At 38.4% G+C, this 25,977-nt stretch overlaps 1 protein-coding gene across 1 annotated transcript in view; it reads left to right on the top strand.

Annotated features, from left to right (window-relative positions):
- Positions 1 to 25,977, top strand: part of tmtopsa (teleost multiple tissue opsin a) — a 90,497-nt gene that overhangs the window by 44,622 nt on the left and 19,898 nt on the right. The window contains exon 3 of the mRNA XM_081373353.1: positions 20,324 to 20,557. Within this exon, the coding sequence (XP_081229479.1) occupies positions 20,324 to 20,557 (234 nt within the window). The remainder of the gene's footprint in view (positions 1 to 20,323; positions 20,558 to 25,977) is intronic.

Genomic DNA, 25,977 nt, shown 5'->3' with positions numbered 1-25,977 from the left:
AATACGTCCAGGCAGATTTTCTCACAAATGCGTGCAGGCAGATTTTCTCACAAATGTGTCCAGGCAGATTTTCTCACAAATGCGTGCAGGCAGATTTTCTCACAAATGCAGTTGAGCAACTTCCTCTTCTAAAACAGTAGATGGCGCTAAACTATAGGCTAATTTAGCGCTAGTCTCCCAGGAGAAGCACTGATTTGAAAATTGCCTTTGCCTACAGCTGAGGAAAATGACCGGGGAAAGGGGGTGTTTCTGTCTTATTTGATCTATAATTAACCTTTTTGAGGTTTTCTCTTGCCAAACGTTTATTGCATATCTAGACAGAAATCCACATTAGCACTTAGTAGCACTTCACTCTCTAGGATCGGGGAATCTATAAGCTGAAAGCTCTGCCATCTTGTTGCTTTTTGTCATTTTTTTCTGCATCGGACTCATGCGAAATTACTAAATTAGTGATTATGCCTACACTTGAATGAATCTATTTCTTTCGTTCTCTATAAAGTAATGAGAACATTTAATTTAATTGAAAGGAGGCTCCCACTTATTTATTTATTTAGCCTAGTTGGAATTCAGTCAGCTTAACAATTAATGTAAAAAAATAATTAATGCAAAAAAAAAAAAAAAAAAAAAAAAACAATATACAATTGTTTCTTATCTTGCCTGTGACGTAGCCTATGCAGTGCCCAAATTATTATTTTGGACACACAAATGAAACCCGCTGCTCAATTAAATGAAATGTTCTCATTCATTTATGGAGAACGAAAGAAATAGATTCGTTCAAGTGTAGACATAATCACTAATTTATGGTGCTAATGTGGATTTCTGTCTAGATATGCAATAAACGTTTGGCAAGAGAAAACCTCAAAAAGGTTAATTATAGATCAAATAAGACAGAAACACACCCGTTCACCGGTCATTTTCCTCAGCTGTAGGCAAATGCAAGTTTCAAATCAGAGCTTCTCCTGGGAGACTAGCGCTAAATTAGCCTATAGTTTAGCGCCATCTACTGTTTTAGAGGAGGAAGTTGCTCAACTGCATTTGTGAGAAAATCTGCCTGCACGCATTTGTGAGAAAATCTGCCTGGACGCATTTGTGAGAAAATCTGCCTGGACGCATTTGTGAGAAAATCTGCCTGCACGCATTTGTGAGAAAATCTGCCTGGACGCATTTGTGAGAAAATCTGCCTGCACGCATTTGTGAGAAAATCTGCCTGGACGCATTTGTGAGAAAATCTGCCTGCACGCATTTGTGACCTTTGTGCTTGCACATTGCTTTCTGTTTGTTTGCGAGTCGAGATTTCCTTTGCAAAGTGGATCGAGTTTGTTTGCGAGTCGAGTTTTCCTTTGCGAAGTAGATTGAGTTTGTTTGCGAGTCGAGTTTTCCTTTGCAAAGTAGATTGAGTTTGTTTGCAAAATGCTGGATTTGTTTGTTAAATTATGGCACATATTTCGCTCCATACATTTAGTGCTTTGTAAGTGATCAGCAATATTTTAAATTTGATGCGATGTTTAATTAGGGAGCCAGTGCAGTGTTGACAGAACCGGGCTAATATGGTCATACTTCCTGGTTCTGGTAAGAACTCGAGCTGCTGCGTTTTGAACTAGCTGTAGTTTGTTTATTAAGCGTGCAGGGCAACCACCCAGTAGAGCATTACAATAATCTAGCCTTGAGGTCATGAACGCATGAACTAATTGTTCCGCATTTGTCAATGAGAGCATATGACGTAATTTAGATATATTTTTAAGATGGAAAAATGCAGTTTTACAGATACTAGACACGTGACTTTCAAATGAAAGATTGGTATCAAAGAGCACACCCAGGTTCCTAACCGACGACGAAGACTTAACAGAGCAGCCATCAAGTGTTAGACAGTATTCTAGGTTATTACGTGAGGAAGTTTTTTGTTTTGCTAGTCATCCAATTTTTTATATCAGCTATGCATTCCGTTAATTTTGTGAATTGGTAAGTTTCGTTAGGTTTTGAAGAAATATAGAGCTGAGTATCATCAGCATAACAGTGAAAACTAATGCTAATGATATCTCCCAAGGATAGCATGTACAGAGTGAATAGCAGCGGTCCTAGTACTGAGCCTTGTGGTATGCCATACTGAACTTGTGATCGATGAGACATCTCTTCATTTACTGCTACAAACTGATAACGGTCAGATAAGTATGATTTAAACCATGCTAGTGCAATTCCACTAATGCCAACATAATTTTCGAGTCTATTTAAAAGAATGTTGTGGTCGATAGTATCAAATGCAGCACTAAGATCGAGTAACACTAATAGAGAGACACAACCACGATCGGATGATAAGAGCAAATCATTTGTGACTCTAACGAGAGCTGTCTCAGTACTATGGTACGGTCTAAACCCGGACTGGAAATCCTCGCAGATATCATTTCTTTCAAGAAAGGAACACAGTTGTGAGGATACTGCTTTTTCTAATATCTTTGACAGAAAAGGTAGATTCGAGATCGGCCTGTAATTGACTAATTCTGTAGGATCAAGTTGCGTTTTTTTAACAAGCGGTTTAATCATAGCCAGCTTAAAGGTTTTTGGTACATATCCTAGAGACAAAGATGAATTAATGATATTAAGAAGAGGATCTATGACCTCTGGGAGCATCTCTTTCAGTAGCTTAGTCGGTATAGGGTCTAACATACATGTTGTAGATTTAGATGATTTAATGAATTTAGTAAATTCTTCCTCCTCTATAGCAACGAACGAATCAAATTTTTCCTCCAGGAGACTACAATGCACTGTCTGATGCGATACTGTAGTAGACGGTTGCATAGTTATAATTTTCTCCCTGATATTATCAATCTTATAAGTGAAGAAGTTCATAAAGTCATTACTGCTGTGTTGCTTGGAAACTTCGGTGCTTGAAGCTTTCTTTTTCGTTAGTTTAGCCACCGTTTCAAATAAATACCTAGGATTATGTTTATTTTCTTCTAATAGGTTTGAAAAATAAGCAGATCTAGCAGCTTTTAAGGCCTCTCTGTAAGCAATCGAGCTCTCTTTCCATGAAATGCGAAATACCTCTAGTTTTGATTTCTTCCAGTTGCGCTCCATTTTTCTGGAGACAATTGACAATTGTCAGTGTCTGTGTGTGTTATCCTTACAATGGACTGGCCATCCATCCTTTGTGTTTCCCTGTCTTCAGCCAGAGATGTTGTAAGACAAACAGTTTGGAAAATATTCAGATATAAATAGTTTGAGAGGGTAAGAAGACCAACTCTGATTTGTCATTCACTGTACTTAATGGTAGTAGTGTGTCTCTGCAGAACCATTTTGGCTCTTTCATTTACAGTATTTTACTTTTTTTCTTTTTCTTTTATTGGTTCTTCACTGTTGTTTCTCAGAGGGTGCATTTGCACCTAGTGCTGCGCCAGAAGCAATTGATATTTACCTAGAGCTGTCATAATGACTGAGGAGAAGAGCTTCCTTGGAATGCTGTAAATGATGTGCATGACATTGGGAGTCAGTCAGCTGTCACACCATCCAGAAAAAGTCATATTGCTATCTCCTACTAGCAAATCTAGCTCTTTTTAATCAAATTTTAAATAGAGGTGGACTTTAAACCCCATTCACCTCAAGTTTTTTATAACTCAACAAAAAAGCAACAACAACAGAATAGCTGTTTACATCAGTGGGCTTGCTTTGATAGAACCAATTTCACTTGACAATAATCCTCTAATTGGTGTGTATTTCTTATATTTTCTCATGATCATGTTTAATTTATTTATTCAACCTTTTCACTGTTAAACTTTCAATGGTATTTTTAATGAAGTTGAAATCATGCAGAGTGATGGCTTCAACAAAAGCATATGTATTATCAATGAACAACCCCTGCCCTCATAGGTCTATCTTTAAAGGTTTATGAGTTGTCAAAAAAAAAAAATTCTCTATGGAGAAAATGAATGGGATATTTATTTCTGGAACGCAAATACTGTGCTCTACGAAAAAGAGATTTAAGTTAGAAATGCAGTGAATATTGGTTAAAAGGACAACGAGTTTCTAAAAATCGGAAACTTACTACAAAATCACTCGTAGTAAGAGAGTTCGCAGATAATTAGTAAGGCTGGTTTGATATGGTTGTTGACCATTTCTTTGTGTTTCTTTCTTTTTCTCTGTTTAGAAGCGGCACCATTTCTCTATTTGTTTGTCAGACGGTCTTATGGATTGATTCAGCCTGTACTATTTTGGGGAGTGTGGTGAGTCTTTGGGCAAAGTCTTCCTGTAGATCAAAAAGCATGGTGCTGGCAATGTCAAAGTCATGGGTTTCATTCCCAGGGAAAGCAATAACTTTTAAAATATCATCATGTGTATCCTTATTTGGATAAAATAATCTGCCTAATGTGTAAATGTGAAATTTCTTTCCCTGTGCCCTGCTCACTTTGAAGGGTGGAAACCCTTGAAGTGGGAACTCTGGTGGGGGCTATAGGCAATAGTGTCTCATAATGTGGCAATGAAATGCGAGCAATAAAAAACAACATAATTTTCTTTTTATCTGGAATTACAGTTTTTTTCAATCGCTAACAAGCGCTTACCCATACTTCAGATACTTTTTCTAAACTCTTAACACAGACTCACACCTACAAAACACAATTGGCCAAATGGATAATTTTCTTCTCAAAAACACAAAACGGTGGATTGCATGTTTTGCATGCAAATACCTGTAAAACTGAAACATAAAAGTCTATGCAGTTTCTGTAATGTCAACTATAGCCAGTATTTTGAAACCTGGTGTACTTTGATTGACTGCATGTACCTTGTGAAGTGAAAACAAGTGTTATTCTTAGACAGAATAATTTCATTTTGAGTCAGATTTCCAGGTGTTTTGGTAAAGTTAGTGTGTGCAGAGAAAGATGTGTTCTATTTTGAAATGAAGAGTTAGTATATATGTTGTGTGTTAACATTCATAAATACTACAAAAACAATTCATAATTTTGTTGGGAGGTATAGCTTGTCTGTTAAGAAAATGTAAGCATTGTGGAAATGTGTTCACTGACTGCATACAGTATTGTGTGAAATCAACATGAAATGTGTGAATGGTATGGCCACAAAAGACAGATGCTGTGCTAATTGTGTTTAGAGTTTTGAAAATGTGACAACTGGTTGGACAAACGCTTGTTAGCGACTGAAAAAAAACTGTAATTACCCTTCATATGGCATTCTCTTCTTGAAGTGCCCTTCAAGGGAGCAAAAACACCATTTGGAATTCACCTTTTGTTTGACTATGGTTACGTTCAGACTGCAAGCAAATGTGGTCCAAATCAAATTTTTTTTTGCTCATTTGTTTTTCTCATGACAGTGTGAACAGCACAAACCACATGGAATCTGATCTTTTCAGTTCCGATTTGTGGCACTTCCATAATGTCTTTTTTTTTTTTTTATATATATTGCCTGCTTATAAATTTGCTGTCTTCCATGGCAGATCACACACTATAAACGCATAATCACTTACTTTAATTTTCTCCGTGTTTACTTCCATATGAAAGCGTACTGCATGTTTTTTATCGTTCGATTTGATTTGATTTATTAGACAAAAAATAGTGAAATACACTCATTTGTCAAGGATAACACTATGAAGTTAAAAACTTGTTTCCATTGCGGTCTTTAATGTAAAGCACAAACTTCACTGACAGGTTACTTTGGCATTGCATACTATTATAAATACAAAGCGACAATAGGTTTCCACATTTGCAAAGTTTAAAATCACAATTAAACATCGACAAAATACACTAATACAAATTCAACACTAAAACAACCCATCTAACTTTTAACATTTGCACTAAAACCAACCATATTAGAAATACTTTTGATATCCAGAGGTAAGACTTTGCCTAGTATTATAAAGACGTCTCTCACTTACCCTAGAGAAATATGTTAAAGTAGGAGCTCTTTTATTAACTAGATGTACCGCAGGGCGGTACAAAATATGACCGCCGCTCAGGCCTGCACTGGCTTTCCACAAAAATAAATGACGTGGAGCAATTTGGCTGTATTGCGTGTTTATGTATATACCTAAAAAAAGTAGTAGTATGTGCATGTCTGTGTGTATGTGTGTGTGTTTGTGTATGTGTGTTTCTGTGTGTGTGTGTGTCTGTGCGTGTATGTGTGCCTGCGTACATGTGTGTGCGCGTGTGTGTTTGTGTGTCTGTGCATGTGGATTTGTATGTGTGTGTATGGGTGTGTGTCTGTGCGTGTGGATGTCAGTGTGTGTGCATGCTTGAGTTTGTTTGTATTCCTGCATGTGTGTGTGTGACAGTATCATCCTAAACCAGCAACCCTTCGCTCAACACCACCATCTACAGGCCGATGAGTGTACAGTCACTAAATGTGCACATAAATGAATTTATTTTATACCCCCCCATGGATGAAATTCTACGAAACTTAGCATACCCCCAGAGGATGTTAAGTTAATCATACACAGGAAATATGGTGCAGTTCTGAACATCTCAACTGAAGATAGGGGCGATTAAAGCAGAATAATATTGCATTTTAATTTTTTATGGGAGTGGCGTAAATCACAAATGAGTGATTATGGGCTAGGTTGATGTGGGCCCTTAAGACCAACATACCATAAAAATTTCTTCATCCTCGGTGCCACGGTTCAGGTAGTTATGTAGGAAAAACTGCATTTTTGGGGTTTGGGGGGCCCAGCTCGAGGGGGGGAGTGGCCCCCGGGGACCAAATGAAATTTTTCCGTAAAAGTCTAGTGGGGCTACATGCCCACAAAATTTCATGTTCCCCGGTGTTTCGGTGTCCCTGGTATCGTTGACGAAAAATTCAGTAGATGACAAAAAAAAAAAAAAAAAAAACTTTGACAATCGATTATGGGCTAGATTGATGTGGGCCCTTAAGACCAACATACCATAAAAAATTCGTCATCCTCGGTGCCACGGTTCAGGTAGTTATGTAGGAAAAACTGCATTTTTGGGGTTTGGGGGGCCCCAGCTCGGGGGGGGAGTGGCCCCCGGGGACCAAACGAAATTTTTCCGTAAAAGTCTAGTGGGGCTACATGCCCACCAAATGTCATGTTCCCCGGTGCTTCGGTGTCCCTGGTATCGTTGACGGAAAATTCAGTAGGTGACGAAAAAAAAAAAAAAAAACTTTGACAATCCCTATATGACCGCTTTCGCTAGCTACGCTCATAATTAACTTGTGTACCAGTTTTAGTTTAAAATGTGTTACCATTGCTTTCTATCGGTAACCAATCCAGATGTCTAAAATGAGATACATCAACATGTGCACAAATATTAAAACTTAAAACCAACCTTATCAGTTTATTTCGCAATTTCTGTAACTTATCCAACCATACACGAGACAGATCAGACATCCAAGAAATGCATGCATACTCAAAATGACATAGCACTAAACATGATTCAAGTAGTTGAGTAGTAAATTTTGTTTATCCATAAAATTAACTAGCCATTAACCTTACTTAAGGTTTTCATAGCCATGCTTGTACCACTCAAATCATTGTCAAGGACACAGCCAAGATAATTAACACTATTTCTGTTTGATATTACGCTATCCCTTACCTTGATAGATATGTTAGGAACCTTGATCAGATTACTTTTAGACCCAAATAATAATATTCTGTTTTCCCTTAAAGCAATAAGAGTTTATTTTCAGAGAGCCAGTCTTTTAACTCCTCGCTTAATATCACTTGTATTTTCCCGACATCTTTGTCTGAAACCAGTAAAGCACAGTCATCGGCATATAATAACAAATTACAGTCACAAACTGCTTGCATATCATTTATGTATAGGATGGACGTTCTTTTGCTAAGTTCAGGACCATGATCTGCTTGCACTGGAATCTGATATTGGCCACATTTAAAACCATGTGAACGGATATACAAAAAATCAGATCTGAGCAATACATCGGAATTGAGCACCAAGGCTTCCAGTGTGAACGTAGTCTGTGTTGCCGATGCAATTCAAATGGGCAGGTCCCATATGATGGTAGCAATCTGTTTGTCTTTCCTTGAGCAAGCAGCAATTTGTCGTATTCAATTTGCTCAGTTTGTTTTTGCGAGTCCAACAAAGCCACAATACTAATAACCAGAATGTGAAACTCAAACTCAACTGTCTGACTGAGAGTGAGAGATCAGATTATTTGTTGGTAAGGTTGGTTTTGAGGAATTCTAGGGCCAACGACAGAAAACTGTACAGATGCCTGCTGCCAAACTCATGAAAGATGTGTAGATTGAGGATGACTGTGTGCCTGTCCTTCGCTGAAGACTTACTTTTGTTCTCTCAGACACCATCTGTGTTCATATTGACTGTAAACTTCACTACAGTGAGAGACAGACTTACTAGATTCTTTTGAAACAATCTGGCTCAGTTTGAGAATGGGATCAGCTTTACTTTTACTATTGCTTTTATTGCAGTTTGTTTTATGGAGATTATGTGGATGGGCAAGAAAATGATCCCATGAGAACTTTAACTGGAAGTGGTTGGCAGGGGGTCCATATGCACTGTTCCAAACTGGCTTTAATATTAGCAGCGTCAATTTGGAAAAACAATCAAACATTCAATTAAAATTAAGCTCACAGCCAGGCTAGCTAAAGATGTCACAGCATGCCTCGCCTAAATAGGAAAATTACCATTGTGCATAAAATGCACAATATGCACTTAGTTTTCAGGTCCTCTAGGATTTTGCCATGGCAAAAATATCCGACTTTGCTTGCAATTAAGAATTCAAATTAAACTAAATTCTGCATTATTCATCTTATTTTTCCCATTTCTGATCAATCCCCATTGTACCCATAAGTAAGACTAAAAATTCTGTCATCATTTACTCACCCTCATGTCAATCCAAACCCTTAAAGGAGAACTCCGGTCAATTTTAACATTGAGCTCATTTTTTTCGGACTTCGACCGAAACCAAGATGTAAATACAGGTATGTGCGCTGGCTGAATTAACATCACTTTTATTCATATCTTTCACATCTACTGCAGTCAGATTCACCCGTGTTCACTCTGAAGGAATCACTCACAATGGCTGTGCACTTGTAATGACACATGAAGGATGTTAAGAGCCTAAAAGCAGGTTTAAAACTTGCCCCATTGAAGTCAACAGGGCGCAAATTTTAAAAAGAGGATAACACGGTATAGGCAACACCGATTTCTGTCGTTGTTCTCTGTACTGACAGCACTCCAAATTTACAAAATAAATGAGTGCTCCTTTAAGACTTTCATTCATCTTCGGAGTGCAAATTAAGATATTTGTAATGAAATCTGAGAGATTTCTGTCCCTCCATTGACAGCTACTCAAATACAACTTTGACACTTCAAAAAGTAAAAAAAAGATTGTAAAATGAATCCATATGAATCGGACGGTTTAGTCCAAATTTTCTGAAGAAAAACGGTCCCTCTATAAGATGCACAGATTGAATTTAGGTTTTTATTTACAGTAACATTTTTCAGCGAACACAAACAGAGCTCAACTGTACTTTCTTGATGCATGAGAACAAACCTCATTGGTTTTTGCAGAAGCCTAACACAAGAATAGAATAGAATAGAATAGAATGAGGCATTTATATAGCGCTTTCATATGTACTACTGTACACCCAAAGCGCTTTACAATCATATCAGGGGTCTCTCCTCAACCACCACCAGTGTGTAGCATCCACTTGGATGATGCGACGGCAGCCACAGAACAACGGCGCCAGTGCGCTCACCACACACCAGCTATAGGTGGAGAGAGGAGAGAGAGTGATGGAGCCAATTCAATGTAAGGGGATTATTAGGAGGCCATGATTGGTAAGGGCCAATGTGTGGAATGTGGCCAGGACACCGGGGTTACACCCCTACTCTTTACGAGAAATGCCATGGGATTTTTAATGACCACAGAGAGTCAGGACCTCGGTTTTACGTCTCATCCGAAGGACGGTGCTCTTTGACAGTATAGTGTCCCCGTCACTACACTGGGGCGTTAGGACCCACACAGACCACAGGGTGAGCACCCCCTGCTGGCCTCACTAACACCTCTTCCAGCAGCAACCTGGTTTTTCTCAGGAGGTCTCCCATCCAGGTACTAACCAGGCTCAGCCCTGCTTAGCTTCAGTGGGCAACCAGTCTTGGGCTACAGGGTGATATGGCTGCTGGCAAGAATGAACCAGACATCACTCTCGCATGTCAAGCAAGCATACTTGAGCTTCTGTTTACCAAATCTGAGATGTGCATTGACGTATAAATGTGAATAAAAGCCTAAATTCAATCTGTTCATCATATGAAACGATCGGGTCTCTTCAGATAATTTGGACTAAACCGTTCAATTCATATGGATTAGTTTAAGAGTTAATCTCTTTATGAACTTTTTGAAGCGTCAAAGTGGTAGTTGGGTGGCTGTCTATGAAAGGACAGAAATCACTCAGATTTCATTAAAAATATCTTCATTTGTGTTTCAAAGATGAACGAAAGTCTTAGAGCAGGGATCAGCAACTCCGGTCCTGGAGGGCCACTGTCCTGCAGAGTTTAGCTCCAACCCTAATTAAACACACCTGAACAAGGCAATCAGTGTTTTCAGGATTACTAGATAGATACAGGCAGGTGAGTTTTTATCAGGGCTGAAGCTAAACTCTGCAGGACAGTGGCCCTCCAGGACCGGAGTTGCTGATCCCTGTCTTAGAGGTTTGGAACAACATGAGGGTGAGTAAATGATGAAAGATTTTCATTTTTGGGTGAACTAACCCTTTAAAGGGATAGTTCACCCAAAAATGAAAATTATCCCATGATTTATTTACCCTCAAGCCATCCAGTGTGTATATAACTTTCTTCTTTCAGACAAACACAATCTATATTAAAAAATATCCTTGATCTTCCAAGGATCTTTATAATGGTAGTGAATGGCGCTCCTGATTTTGAAGTCCAAAAAGTGCACCCATGGATAAAAAAAAAATATCCGCCCTGCTTTCCACAAATATATATCACAATATATATATTTTCCTCATAATTGTGTACATATATTGCAATTACATGTTCCTATATAAATGTATATAAACAGTGTCAGTGCATATATGTTTAAACAAATTTATTTAGTCCACTGGAGGCAAGCTTGTTGAGAACCCACGTGCAGTTTATTAACAAAACAATCCAAAAACATGATTAAACATAAAACAAAAGCATGGCATGAAACTAGAAACAAGAACATAGACTAGACATGAGGCTTACATATAGCGGTTACACAAAACAATACTAGACAAAGACACAGGGCAAACATGAGGGCTTAAATACACAAGACTAACGACAAGACAAGGGTCACCTGTGAACAATTAAACAATGAACCAATGACAACATGACACAACAGACAAGGGAACACATGGCAGGATCACATGACAGACAAGAAACAGGAACAAGAAACAAAACCCACAACGTGACAGTATTATTGAATATTGATATACAATGTAAGTAAATATACTGTTACATATTTTGTGATAAAACTGAATATATGAAAAACTGCAATTCCCTATGTACTGTTTTATTTAATAGCCTATATTGTAATATATTAACAAAATCTATTATTTTGTTTATTATAATATAATATAATAATACTGTATATTTATCCTTCATACATCAAGAGAATATATAATTAATTTGATTAAGGGCAGGTGGGGAAAAAAAACCCTCAGAGTATGTTTTTGGGAGACCTTGCATTATGCCACTTCACTGGAGAGCTTTGAACACAGGGGTTAATGTTTGATTTTCCAGCTTGCTCCAAATAACCTCAAACAAGCCACTTTTGTGTTTTGCACCTAAATCAACTACTGTCCAGCACACCCGGTGCATGCTTAATATCTCCTCATTACCTTTTATTGCATCTCTTTTTCTTCTGACCACTGACGGCTACGGCAGGATAAAATGTTGGACAAGTTTATGTTCTTCATCATCAGTCATTGCACTGATCCCCAATAGCACACAAACTAATGAAACTATGAATTTGTCAACCGCTAGCCTAAATTGATTCTTACAAATGGGATTTGTGTTATATTCAAGAGCTGAGACAGACCAGTTCTCAATCATAATTTAATCAATATTATTGTGATTTGTTTTAGCTATGTAGCTAGCTAGCATTACAGGATTTCTTTAAATGCAGAGGCTATTTAAGTGCGAAGGAAACGGTATATGCTTTTTATACAAAAGAGTATAGTGGTGTATAAATCCTACAAGCTGGGATCAGAAGTTACCTTTGTAAAAATATCAATACTCTCTACCAATTTTTTTTCTTCTACTGGTATTTTTATTTATTTTTTTGTAGTTTTTATGTGGTTCAACACCATTGTTTTAGATGACACATACATATTATTCTTCAATAGTGAATAGATCATGATGACTGTGTCCAGATCAGGTTCTCACTCCAATAGAGAATAAATCACTGGGAATATAAAAAAATAAAAAAAATACAAAATTTTGAAAATAAAAAGAATTCATATGTGACCTATTCTGACCTATGATCTTCCTGCTTCCCCCGGTCTGTTGGTCTGTACATTTGTACAATGATTCTCTTTGTGACAGGTACTGTGAAGCCTGGTTTATACTCGTCACGTCCATGGCAAAAATTGTCATCGCGGTGTGAGCGGTTGTGTGCACTGAGTGCGCGAGACCCCATTTCGCATGGTGGTGTGCACGGCATTTTTTTATAACTTTGCACGCGGCTCCACTTCCGAAGATGCACGACTGCAAGGCAACTCTGGGCAAGCATGCATGTACATCTGTACTGGCACCTGACTACCATAAAAGAAATAAGCCTTTTTAATGAAAATAAAGGTCCATGTTTAATTAATAAAAATGTTCATGAAATTAAAAGAAAATTTTCAAAAATAAAGACAATGTTGTTTCATTTAGTTTTATACACAGTTCTCATATCCATATAGTTCTAATCTAATGCTACAAGTAATAATCTCAAGGTTTACTGGGTTTTACACGATTTTTTGATTCTTTTGCAGTGTGGGTTTGGTGAATTGTACCAAAAACAAACATCGTCCTTCTTTACAAATCAACCCTCAACAAACTACTTGTCTACTTGTCCACTACTTGTTAAGTGATAGGATATTGCTAGTCATCCAATTTTTTATATCAGCTATGCATTCCGTTAATTTTGTGAACTGGTAAGTTTCGTCAGGGTGTGAAGAAATATAGAGCTGCGTATCATCAGCATAACAGTGAAAACTAATGCCATGCTTCCTAATGATATCTCCCAAGGATAGCATGTACAGAGTGAACAGCAGCGGTCCTAGTACTGAGCCTTGTGGTACGCCATACTGAACTTTTGATCAATAAGACATCTCTTCATTTACTGCTACAAACTGATAATGGTCAGATAAGTATGATTTAAACCATGCTAGTGCAATTCCACTAATGCCAACATTATATTCGAGTCTATTTAAAAGAATGTTGTGGTCGATAATATCAAATGCAGCTCTAAGATCGAGTAACACTAATAGAGAGATATCTCTTCACTGTCACTTAGCAAAATAGTCTGTTTGTAAGCACCACCAAGGCAATGGAAGAAATTAGATCATAAAAGTAAATTCAAAAGTTCACACTTACATATAATCAGCTATAGTATAAAATATGTGCATTTGGCGTGCTGTCCGAGAGGATGGCTCTGAGCTCAAAAGTTTGCACGAAACCAGAGCACGATTGGAGAGAAGTTTGGAGAGAATAAATGACAGAATTTTAATTTCATTTTAACAACGTAGTGGCAAGTTTTGGACAAATACATTTTTTAGAAAATGTTACATCTAGTTTTTGTATGAAAAAACACATCAAATTGGAATCCATTGTCAATGGGGGAACTAAACAAAAAGGGCTATGGTTTCTTTTTGCTGGAAAAGTGGAGTTGGTCTGCATTTGGCTTTTATTGACTTCAAGGCAGCGATGAAAAGTTACTGTAGGTGCATCTTATCATATGCTGCCAGGGAAACTGTGAAGGCACATCCCTTCATTTAATCACCCATTCCCATTGTACTTCTGGATCTGGAACAGCAATAGGTGGGTCAAAACAAGAGGAGGTGGATCACACCATCACAATCCTTAATTATAAGTGGCTCTTCTTTGTGTAAACTGACAATGGGGGTGACACGATGAGGGAAGATCAGCTGGCATGGTGACATGCACATTTGAAATCTCCTTTACTGTCTCTCCATTAGCATATGTGGGTTGATAATTCTCAATTATCAACACATGACCTAATCTATGGTGCACATAATTACTTTTGTGCAGTGCTGAACCACAGAAAAATGGTTTTCAGTTGGCTAATTAACCTTTCTTCCATCCATTCACACATCCGTCCTTCCACCCTCCCTCCTTCCTTCCTTTTGTTCTCAATCACAAAAAAAGGTTTATTAATGTGAGAACTCTTAATAAAAAGATTTTAATTAAAAGTCAATAGAGTGCTGCAGTGATGATATTTTTGTAGGTCAAGCCAGAAGTTAGCATCGCCCTGGTTCCCTCGACAAACCCCCAACAGATTATTGCTGAAGTATTTCCTATTTTAGGAAAATGATTTATATTTCCTATGGTCATATAAAATCACAATGAACTAATATATTGTTGCACAACATCACTAAACGTTAAATTTAACATTAATTGTGAGACAATTAATTAACAACACAGAGTTTTTAGTAAAAGGCATAACAGTTACAGTAACACTTTTAACCACAACATCACTTTCAACATCATCACAGTTAAACTTCCAACAAGCTTGTTTAAAAAAAAGAAACAAAAAAAAGAAAAGAATAGTTTAGAATAGTTGCCTGTTTATAACACGATGAGGCTGTAGAAGTGGACTAGTAGTGAGATGAGTTTACCTCTTTGGCTGATGATGAAACCTCTGGAGTCTTATTTAGGCACTTAACGAGCATAAACGAGAGGCATCACGGAGGGGCAAGGAGTGAAAGAATATATTTGTTCAAAGAAGTAATCCAAAATTAACTGAAGGTGTTCAAACAATCAGTAATCAGTATTAGTGGAAGTCATTATTGAAAGTGTGTCCCTCTTCTCCCACGCTCCAGCAATTCGGATAAGAAGTACACTTTTAAGGAGAAGGAAGAAAACGGCACAAGAACAATACCACAAAGGAGACTCTCACTCACACCCTACTCCCCTGTATCATTCAGCAATGAGCAATGAGCATGAGACAAAGTGTCAGCAAACACGTTCTCTGCGCCTCGAATATGCTTAATTTGCAAATTATAAGGTTGCAAAAACAAAACCCACCTCATCAACCGGTGACGGGCTTTGCAACGAATGTAGAAAGGTCAGTGGATTGTGATCTGAATAAGTGACAATTTGAGCGCCTCCCCCTACATACACACCGAAATGTTGAAGGGCCCATATCAATGCAAGTGCTTCTTTTTCAATGACAGAGTAGTTTGCTTGATAATAATTACATTTATGTGAAAAATAGCTAACTGGAAGATCAATCCCATCCATCCCAGCCTGCAGAAGAGCTGCACCTGCCCCGTTCTGGCTCGCATCCACCTGAGTCTTAAATGTTTTGTCAAACTGTGGCGCAGCTAAGACTGGAGAAGAGGACAGCAAACACTTTACATTTTCAAAAGCTTTTCGACAACCTGGAGACCAAACAAACTTAACAGAACTAGTTAATGGGCAAACAACAGATTAGTTAATGGGCAAACAACAGACAAAAAGTTTAGGCAAAACCCCCAATAATATCCAGCCATACCCAAAAAACGCATTCATTATTTTTTCACCGAAGGAACAGGGAATCGTTCAATCGCATGCACTTTTTCTTGCAACGCTACCTTGTCCCACCTCCTTTACCAAGTAGACCACATTTGCTTTAGGAAATTCACATTTGGCCAGATTGACAGTAAGCTGAGCTTCAGCCAAACAGAATGCTATTCCTAGTTATCGCTGTAAACAATTACATCATCTAAATAAACGGCGCAGCCCGCAAGTCCTGACACAACACGGTTCATCAGTCTCTGAAACGTTGCTGGTGCTTTTCTTAATCCGAAACTCATAACTGAGTAAGCATATAACCCAGAGGATGTATTGAAGGCAGTGATTCCTTGCACCTGAGATGTTAAATGCACCTGCCAATATCCTTTTAACAGGTCGAACTTACTGACGAATTTAGCTGTTCCTACTTGATCTACGCAGTCCTCAATCTGGTGAAGGGGAAACGCATCAGGCTTTGTAACCACATTTACCTTTTGGTAATTGCATTGCATCATTGTCAATTCATCACCAACATCCACATCATGTTCAATTGATTGGGTATCTCCAAACAAAGCTGAAAATTCATTTATTACCTTTATAAAATAATAATAATATATTATATATATATATATATATATATATATATATATATATATATATATATATATATATATATATATATATATATATATATATATATATATATATATATATATATATATATATATATATGTATATAAAACTAGATTGGGTCTTTAAATGATCCAAACTGAGTAAAGTTGCAGTATTTGTCAACCTAGGTTGCAACACACAATCTGCAGGGGCTTCAACTTTCTCCTCAGTTACGCCCATAGGCGCAATACCACCCCCCTCTGAAACTGTTAGTACAGCAGTAATTTTAGATTCGGCACTATCACAAGAAAAATATGGTTTTAACAGATTACCATAACAGAGCTGAACAGATTTCTTTGGATCAGGTGTAGAAATACGATAATTCAACTCCAATACTCGCCGAGTGACAGTATATGATCCTGAGAATTTTGTGCGAAATGGTGAAGCAGACAAAGGCAACAATACCAGAACCTGATCTCCCTGAGAATACTCTTGCAGTTCTACCAGAAAGACTCGGGAGGCAAAATGACGTAGCAAAGCATTCAGTTATTAACAGCCCAGCAAGCAAGTATTGTGTTATGAAGTTCTTTGGCGTAGGTTCTAATGCCATGTAAGGGGACCATGCGCTACGTTGAGTACTTCATCCTGCAATTTATTGGGCACTACAATCTACACCAGCGACTTACCTCAGCTGTTTTTGCTCTGGGACATCCATTTCCGTAACAGTGTCCCATCTTGCACAAAATACCAGCTTGCTGCACTCTGCACCTCATCCGGGGACTACATACTGTAGCATCAAATAAACTCGACAGCATTGAGTCCTCCCGCTGTGCAGCTACTAACTCTGCATGAGAAAAAGAAGCTGAAAGAGAAGAAAGGCCAGGAAAAGCATAATTACAGGACTTTTGCACAGGAGCTTGATCAAACTCTCCCTAAATATAATTCTTAGCCGCTTTTGTTTTAGAACGAGTCACAGCACATGATGAAAACACATCTGGAAATTCCTCAGCAACATAAAACGAATTGACAGTAGGTAGTGGAGCGACAATGGGTGTCGGAGATACATCTGGCCACACACCCTCTCCAGCCAGATTATTACCCAAAATCACATCCACTTCTCTCACTGGCAGTGATTGTCGAACACCCATAATCACCTCACCTTTACCAATTCAGATTGCAAAACAACTTTGTGCAATGGAATGGACATACATAGTAATTCCCTGAACCAGTACAGTTTTTACCAAACTCGAGGCTGATGAAAACGGTAAGGTAGATTCTAAAATAAATGATTCCGAGGCACCTGTATCACGCAGAATCTTAAAAGGTACATTCATCCTGTGGGACAACCTGAAACAGCTTCTCAGCAGGACACCCCTTCTCAGGGTGAACACAATCAGTCAGTAATACTGGGGAGAAAACATTTTGCAAGGTTATAGATCCCTTACCATGAATTTGTTTACTTTTTAGGACAGGACATTACTTTTTCCAATGCCATTCTTCAAAGCAGTAGCAGCACATGGAGTCAGGAATAGCTTTTGGAGGACCATTAGGCACTTTATCTGTATTTTATGTAAAATCAGGTTTATTTGAAATAATTTTCACTGTAATTCCTACCCCATTCACTATTTTTATGCACTGACACAAAATCATCGGTGAACACTGCAGCCTCCCCAGCAGTCTTAGACTTGTTCTCATTAATATAGGTAGAGGCTCTCAGGAATAATACATTTAATGTGCATACATTTTAGTGCCTGCTAGAATTGATTCTCACTGAGCAGCTTAAAAGTAGCGCACTTCAACATGGGTTTGTTGCTATTTTTAGCGCAATTTTCCACCGGACAAAATTGCGATTGTTAACTCATGATTTCTGTTCTGTCTGTGCGCACCAATCTTGCACTTCTATCTACTCCTCAACCAGACCACCTAGAGACTTCGGGTTTTCGGCATTATGTTAAGGAAGGTCTAATCTCGGGAACGCACAAAAAAAAATCCAGGAAAAGATTTACAGTACTATCTCTTAGTGTTGTGATCCCATGACATGAGAAAATTGCGCTAAAACACTCACTGAGTTTTTATAACTTGTTTTTTTCTAGTGCGAAAACGCAATCGATATGCATCCGGGACTAATTCAAAGGCTTTACGAACTTGGGTTTTTACCTTCATGTAATATTTACGATCCTCCACTGAAAGCGCAGTATATTCTTGAGCTCTACCAACTAATTCTGACTTAAACATAATTGTTCGATCAGTACAAGGCCAATCTCGTTCATTGACCACACTCCGTCGAGGTCTTTTTCATTAAATTTTGGTAGCAACTTCAAATTACTTTTTTATAACACCATCTGCTGATAGTCTTTCATCAGCCATGAGTTTAAATCATTCTGTTTGTAACTGATCACATTGAGCTTGTCGATCTGATACTAATCTTTGTTCATATTTAAGTTTTTCATTCTCAATTTCACGCTGCTTTACCAAATCATCAGCCTTAAGTTTTGCTAATTCAATTACCCTTTCTTTTAGTTCTTTCTCGCGCTCTGTAGCTGGCTTAATTTTTTTTATCATGAGCCTGCTGTAATGCCAATATTTCCTTTCGCTGTTCAAATGATAAATTACTCACTGAAATATCAGGTTTCTGTGATCCTACATCAGAACTTGCTATTGCCGTCTCTGACACACCAGTCATTGCACCACAATCAATCAATTTATTTTTAATCAACGCTCTCAACTCATCTTTTCATTAAAGTTTATCGATTGATTTACTTGCTCTCTACAATCCCCTATAATTTCCAACATTCCCTTTTCTCTCGGGGAATAAATTAATTCTTCTAACAACGCCATACATAACCAATCAAATAATTTTCAAACTTACACAGTGACTGACAAATAAAATATGTCATTTACAACTCGGCTCACAATCAAATCTCCCCCAAACTATCCAACATCCCCAACTAACTAACTAACTAACTAACTCAACCCTAATTCTTCCTGGTCTTCCTTTCGGTCGAGCCTCTTTAAGCATCTAATACAGCTGGTGCAGAGCTGAACTATCGGTCCAGACCTGCAACCATGGCCGTGCACTCAACCCAGGAATGCAGCAAAATAAAAACCTACCCAGGGAGCATAACAAATAAATTATGAGCCACCTGTCCGAAGCCAAACATGAACAAACTGCTCCACTTACTACGAGCGCACCTGATTCTCTTCACTAATTACCAGTCCATGTGCCTTTAGGGGAAGAAAAAAAAAAAAAAAAGCGGTCAGCCCCCATATATAACAATAGCCTTTTTCAAGACAAGTAACAGCTTTAAAAAAATCACAAGGGGTATTAATGATATATTTTATGTTGTAGAATAAAATGTGATAATATCTTGAGCTTATGTTAACCACAGACCTTTCTTCAGGCTTTTAACCAAGATCCCATCCAAAAACACCCATAACTGGTTTCTAGCTTTTGGCCTACAAAAATACGTCATCCCTGCAGCAATCTATTATAAATGGTGAAGCTGACAACTGTACCAATGAGAGAACGTTTAAAATATTTAATTACCTTGTTGAAAAGTAAAATAACTTGTGGTTCCCTTGGCATATGAAGTCCCTAAACCTTGAGCATTCCATCTACAGTTGTTGAGCAGTTTCAGGGGAGGATACTGATTAGCTCTTGATTAATACTTTATTGATCCTCCTGGGTCAATTCAGTAGAAAGGAAGATTTCTTAGTCAGCAGTGTTCTAGCCATTACAGAGAAACACTAATGGACTTAATATCCATCACCTAACCACTTGACCATGACTAATTAGCTTAACAGTTTATTTTTCAGCCAAATTTGGTGTTTATACCAGATTTTGATGATTTAAAAAATGTAAATAGTATATACTATTTTGATATTCATTGTTATATTATCAACCTATAATAAACAGCTAAACATACTGTGGATAATTTTTAGATCTATTTTACAGATATTATTATTAATTAACAATGTTACTGATTATCAATCTCTTTATCTCCATGAAGGTCAGCAGTGTGAACACGACTATGAGCCGCAAACGAGAGCACCGGGTTCTTCTCATGGTGATCACCATGGTGATCTTCTATCTACTCTGCTGGCTACCCTATGGGATAGTGGCTCTGCTGGCCACTTTTGGAGCCCCTGGACTGGTGACTGCGGAGGCAAGCATAGTGCCCTCCATTTTAGCGAAGTCCAGCACTGTCATAAATCCCGTCATATACATCTTCATGAATAAACAGGTGAGCATAAAGAAAGCAGGAGCCCCAAAGTTGGGCAAAAATTGAGGATTGGATTTGTGAGTGAATTTGAATTTAAATGACTGGTGGAATAATTTCTGGACAAAGAAATTCAACAGTCACACAGTAGAATCAGACGTTCTGTATAATGTTTTTTTAAGCCTATATTATGTTGTGCTCCATGTTGAGACTGAGGTAAATTATTCTGTGGTACTGTAAATATTTTTCCTTCCACAATGGTCCATAAAATGGAAGTACACTAAACTGATTATTCATCAGATGTTTCTTCATTTAAAATGTGATCTAATTTATTTCAACTCAGATGTTAATTAGATGTTAATTTCAACATACATTTTAACATTTCAAAGTTGTATTAATTTACATGAGCGAACAATCATGTACTAATAACCCATTTTTTACAATCACTTTGGCACTACTATCAAAATGGTTAATGGGTACAAAATATATAAACAAGACCATTTGTTCATTAAACTAAAATCACCTGTTCAAAATGACAAACTTAAAAATATTACCATTCCAATAGTTATCTGATGATCTTTTTTTTTCAGGCTCTTGTCTTGAGAACCTGTATCCAAAAGATAGGATTAATGGACATATAAGTACAATCAGTGATCAATCCTTAGTTTTGCATTTTATGGTAAACCAGGCAAGAAATACTTTTTCAAGAATTTTCTTTTTGAAGTGGAACTTTAACGCTGCATCTGATAATGACGCTATGGGGGAACGCCCTCATCGTGACCAGTATCTGAATATGTGCAACGAAGCACCCATCAGTATAACAGGGTGCCTGGAAGACACATCATCAGCTTTTTTTGTCTTCAGGAGCTGCTTTCTTTGTATGCGCATGCATAAACTAGAATCTGTGAGAGCTGTATGTGCTCATTGTGATGCATGCGCGGTAAAAGCTTTTATTCTGGCTTGATTCTCTATCAAGGGATAGAATCCAGGATTTGCACGGAGCACGTTCGGCTCGTGTTCGACATTTGCAGTAAGAAGTTCTGTTCTTGCTTGATTCTCTTAGGGTGATGAGAATCAAGCTTTTGCACGGAGCACATGCTTTTGAGAAAGCTGAATGCATTCACTGTGATGTGTGTACTGTGTGTACTCTCTTTGAGAGTCGTGCGTCTGCACCTAGTAGTTCAGGTCCCGTGGCTTCCAAGGCAGCAAATCAGAATTGATTGTGAGCATTGTAGGTGGAGTTTGGGAAGAAGTCCCTTTTTGGCGTCCTTTGATTGCTCCATTGCTCTCGAATACCATTTTGTGGATTTGGAAGCTTGCTCCAAAAATAGTAAAAAAAAAAATGTATTCCAATCCGAATGGAGATTTATTAAAAACCATTGGTCTCATGTCAGTTCAGGAAGCCGCTCTGTGGCTTCTGACCTGGCTGAGAGAATATTAAGATGACATCCCATGTAGCAAATTATTTGCATGTGGAGGGGCTGTGTGAAGAGTAATATGGGAGGATGTCCCGGTTGATGAGTTGTTTGGGAGCTATCTCTCCCTTGGTGCTGCATCCTCTTGGAAGGCTCCTGTGAGAGTGAGTGCGTTCGGCATTAAAGCGGACTAGTGAGTCTGTTTGCTTCTTGAGGAGAACCCTTCTTATTGTTGTGTGAGATAAAATAAAGATGGAACTTGAACTGGATTTTTTTTGGCTTCTAGCGTAGTTGAAGGATTGGTAGCTTTGAGTTGATGCAACCCCTTCACTTTCTGCTGACCACTTTTTAGCAGAAGTGTTTAGCATTAGAAATCCCTGGCTGGTAATTACTGAGGGACAACTTTTTTTAGGAGAAGTCGCTGTGAAATTATGCGGTTTGACTGGAGGTGTTAGCAGTGAACTGCTGAGGCAGCTGCTTACTGGAGGAGTGATTGCGGTGAGGTGATGCAACCCCTTCAGCTTTAGTTACCCTCCCTCCAGTATGACTGGAGATGTTAACTGTGATCTGCTGAGGCAGCAGATTATTGAAGGAGTGGTCGCATTGAGATGATCCCTTCACTTTTAGTCTGTGATTCTTCCAGCTCAGCTGATGAAACTACTTTGAGACATATGTTTTTAGAAGGGCTGGTCGCAGTGAGATGATACGACCCCCTCACTTCTGGTTGCTCTCTCTCCATACTCTGGAGGTGTTAGCAGTAAACTGCTGACACCTTTTTTGTCTGTGAGCATGCCTCCGTGTTATCTTTCATGTAATTCTGTAAAAAGCAATAGCTTTAATGGGTCTTAGGTTAAGTGCTTTTATTCAAAGCATGGTTCAGCTGTTCTATATTGGGGTCTAGAAGTAGAACCTAAGCTCCCCTGTCGTTTCCTGTGGGTTCAAAGTCTGGGTCATAAGAGTGGTGGGCACACTGCATTATGCCCTGCTCTCATTGGAGGGGCAGCAATAATGAATGTTGTAGCCTGAAGGACTAATTACTAAGGTTTTTAGCACTTTGCATGCTCCCTTTCTTAAACTGCTCTTAACCCTTATGTGCTGTTGGGGATGTTTTCATCCACTATGGGGTATTTTTGAGTCTAAATTTGGCCATAACTTTTTCTGTGTTTCAGCAAATGGAATGATTTTTGGTGACAAATCTTATTTTGACACATATTTTGGGAAAATGCTTTGAAATTTTTCAAAAACTCAACAGTACACTGTGGGCAAATTTACTACCCTTTCGTTATGTTTGTGGCTGAAAACAGCCACTACTTTAAACTGCTGTAAAAATTTATCAGATAAATATTTTTTTCAAATTTTTTTGCATAAATCTATTAATCAACCTCAGTCCTGCTCAAAAATACTAAATGTTTAAAAAAAATTCAGGATTTTAACTCTTTAATTGCCAAATTTGTAAATGATGTCACTGATTTGGGAAAAAAACACACACAAAATGACTCATTTTCAATATAAAATGTGATTGTGGACTGGATTTTTTTTTACCTTTTATCACAGTCTTGGACATGTCAAAGATTAGAAACAACATTGGTTTTGATGCATTGTTAGTTTTTGTGCAGCATCAGATTTTAACTTTTTCTCCCTCATTTACTGTTCGTGGCTGTTTTTGCCCCATTGACTTCCATTATAACCACATTTTTTGATTGCAAAGCCATGACACCATATAATCATGCATTTTTGATTGTTGGTGGTTTTCCCTGTTGGGAAGAGGTAAAATTTGTAATTTTTACTGTTGATAACCGGGTGGCACCATTAACCCTTTAGATAGGCCTGTGCCAAAAAAAGCTTAGTTTCTGGCTTTTACATGGAGTTATATGGAGTATAACAGCATAATAAAGTGTGTGTGTGTGTGTGTGTGTGTGTGTGTGTGTGTGTGTGTGTGTGTGTGTGTGTGTGTGTGTGTGTGTGTGTGTGTGTGTGTGAACTCACCTTGATGCGTCTGAGAAAATCAAAATATGCACCTCAGCTCTCAGAACTGCATGGAGTAAACAAAAACAAAGTGTATTTATGCACCTGCTGCCTTTTGATGGTGAGAAATGCAGACTAAACAAAAACAAAGCAAGTGGATTTAAACGCGTGCATGCAAGCCTGCTGGTCATTTGATGGTGAGAAGAGCAGCAAGCAACATGAGAAAGGGCTTGACTTGTAGTGAAGTTTTAGAGATGATTATGCAGCCTGACCCTTCCAGCGAGCTGCAGGATGTATCGTCTTCTCCCTCTGACACCACAGACTCAGGAGAGTCAGATCCTGATTTGGATGTGGCACCCTCATCATCCTCTCTAGCTTCCACTGAAGGCGAGGAGGATTCGGAGGATCCTGGATCTGGGTGGATTGGGAGAAACGGCGAAGTGTGGTTTTCCACCAACGCGGAGACAACTCCCTTTCTTCAGCCTGCCAGAGGCGTGACTCCAGGGCCGACGCGCTATGCCTTCGCAAGGGTCCAGAACATGGATTCCGTGTTCAATCTGTTTTTTACGGAGGAGATGATTGACCTCATTGTCAGCATGACTTGCGTCAACACATACATGTTTGTACAGTCATACAAACATGTATGACTATGCCTTGTGATGGCATAGCGCGTCGGCCCTGGAGTCACGCCACTGGCAGGCTGAAGAAAGAGAGTTGTCTCCGCGTTAGTGGAAAACAACACTTCGCCGTTTCTCCCAATCCACCCAGATCCAGGATCCTCCGAATCCTCCTCGCCTTCAGTGGAAGCTAGAGTGGATGATGAGGGTGCCACATCCAAATCAGGATCTGACTCTCCTGAGTCTGTGGTGTCAGAGGGAGAAGACGAAACATCCTGCAGCTCGCTGGAAGGGTCAGGCTGCATAATCATCTCTAAAACTTCACTACAAGTCAAGCCCTTTCTCATGTTGCTTGCTGCTCTTCTCACCATCAAATGACCAGCAGGCTTGCATGCACGCGTTTAAATCCACTTGCTTTGTTTTTGTTTAGTCTGCATTTCTCACCATCAAAAGGCAGCAGGTGCATAAATACACTTACTTTGTTTTTGTTTACTCCATGCAGTTCTGAGAGCTGAGGTGCATATTTTGATTTTCTCAGACGCATCAAGGTGAGTTCACACACACACACACACACACACACACACACACACACACACACACACACACACACACACACACACACACACACACACACTTTATTATGCTGTTATACTCCATATAACTCCATGTAAAAGCCAGAAACTAAGCTTTTTTTGGTACAGGCCTATCTAAAGGGTTAATGGTGCCACCCGGTTATCAACAGTAAAAATTACAAATTTTACCTCTTCCCAACAGGGAAAACCACCAACAATCAAAAATGCATGATTATATGGTGTCATGGCTTTGCAATCAAAAAATGTGGTTATAATGGAAGTCAATGGGGCAAAAACAGCCACGAACAGTAAATGAGGGAGAAAAAGTTAAAATTTGATGCTGCACAAAAACTAACAATGCATCAAAACCAATGTTGTTTCTAATCTTTGACATGTCCAAGACTGTGATAAAAGGTAAAAAAAAATCCAGTCCACAATCACATTTTATATTGAAAATGAGTAATTTTGTGTTTTTTTTCCCCCCAAATCAGTGACATCATTTACGAATTTGGCAATTAAAGAGTTAAAATCCTGAATTTTTTTTAAACATTTAATATTTTTGAGCAGGACTGAGGTTGATTAATAGATTAATGCAAAAAAATTTGAAAAAAATATTTATCTGATACATTTTTACAGCAGTTTAAAGTAGTGGCTGTTTTCAGCCACAAACATAACGAAAGGATGTAAATTCTAACAATGCACAAGGGTTAAGATACTCCTTATAGCAGGATGAACCGAATTGTGTTAGGTACTCACAAAATTTCCTCAGTTTTGTTTGTCCCTACTATGGTTTGGTCTTGAACTAGAAACTTATGCTCCCCTATGGCTGGGTATCATGCGAAGTCTCTAGTTGATCCATCCTTGAAAAATCTGCC

The sequence above is a fragment of the Scardinius erythrophthalmus genome (genome assembly GCF_964197995.2).
Source record: "Scardinius erythrophthalmus genome assembly, chromosome: 9".
Lineage (NCBI taxonomy): Eukaryota > Metazoa > Chordata > Actinopteri > Cypriniformes > Leuciscidae > Scardinius > Scardinius erythrophthalmus.
Note: the sequence above shows the minus strand (reverse complement) of the source record. Positions and strands in the feature narration are given on the sequence as shown.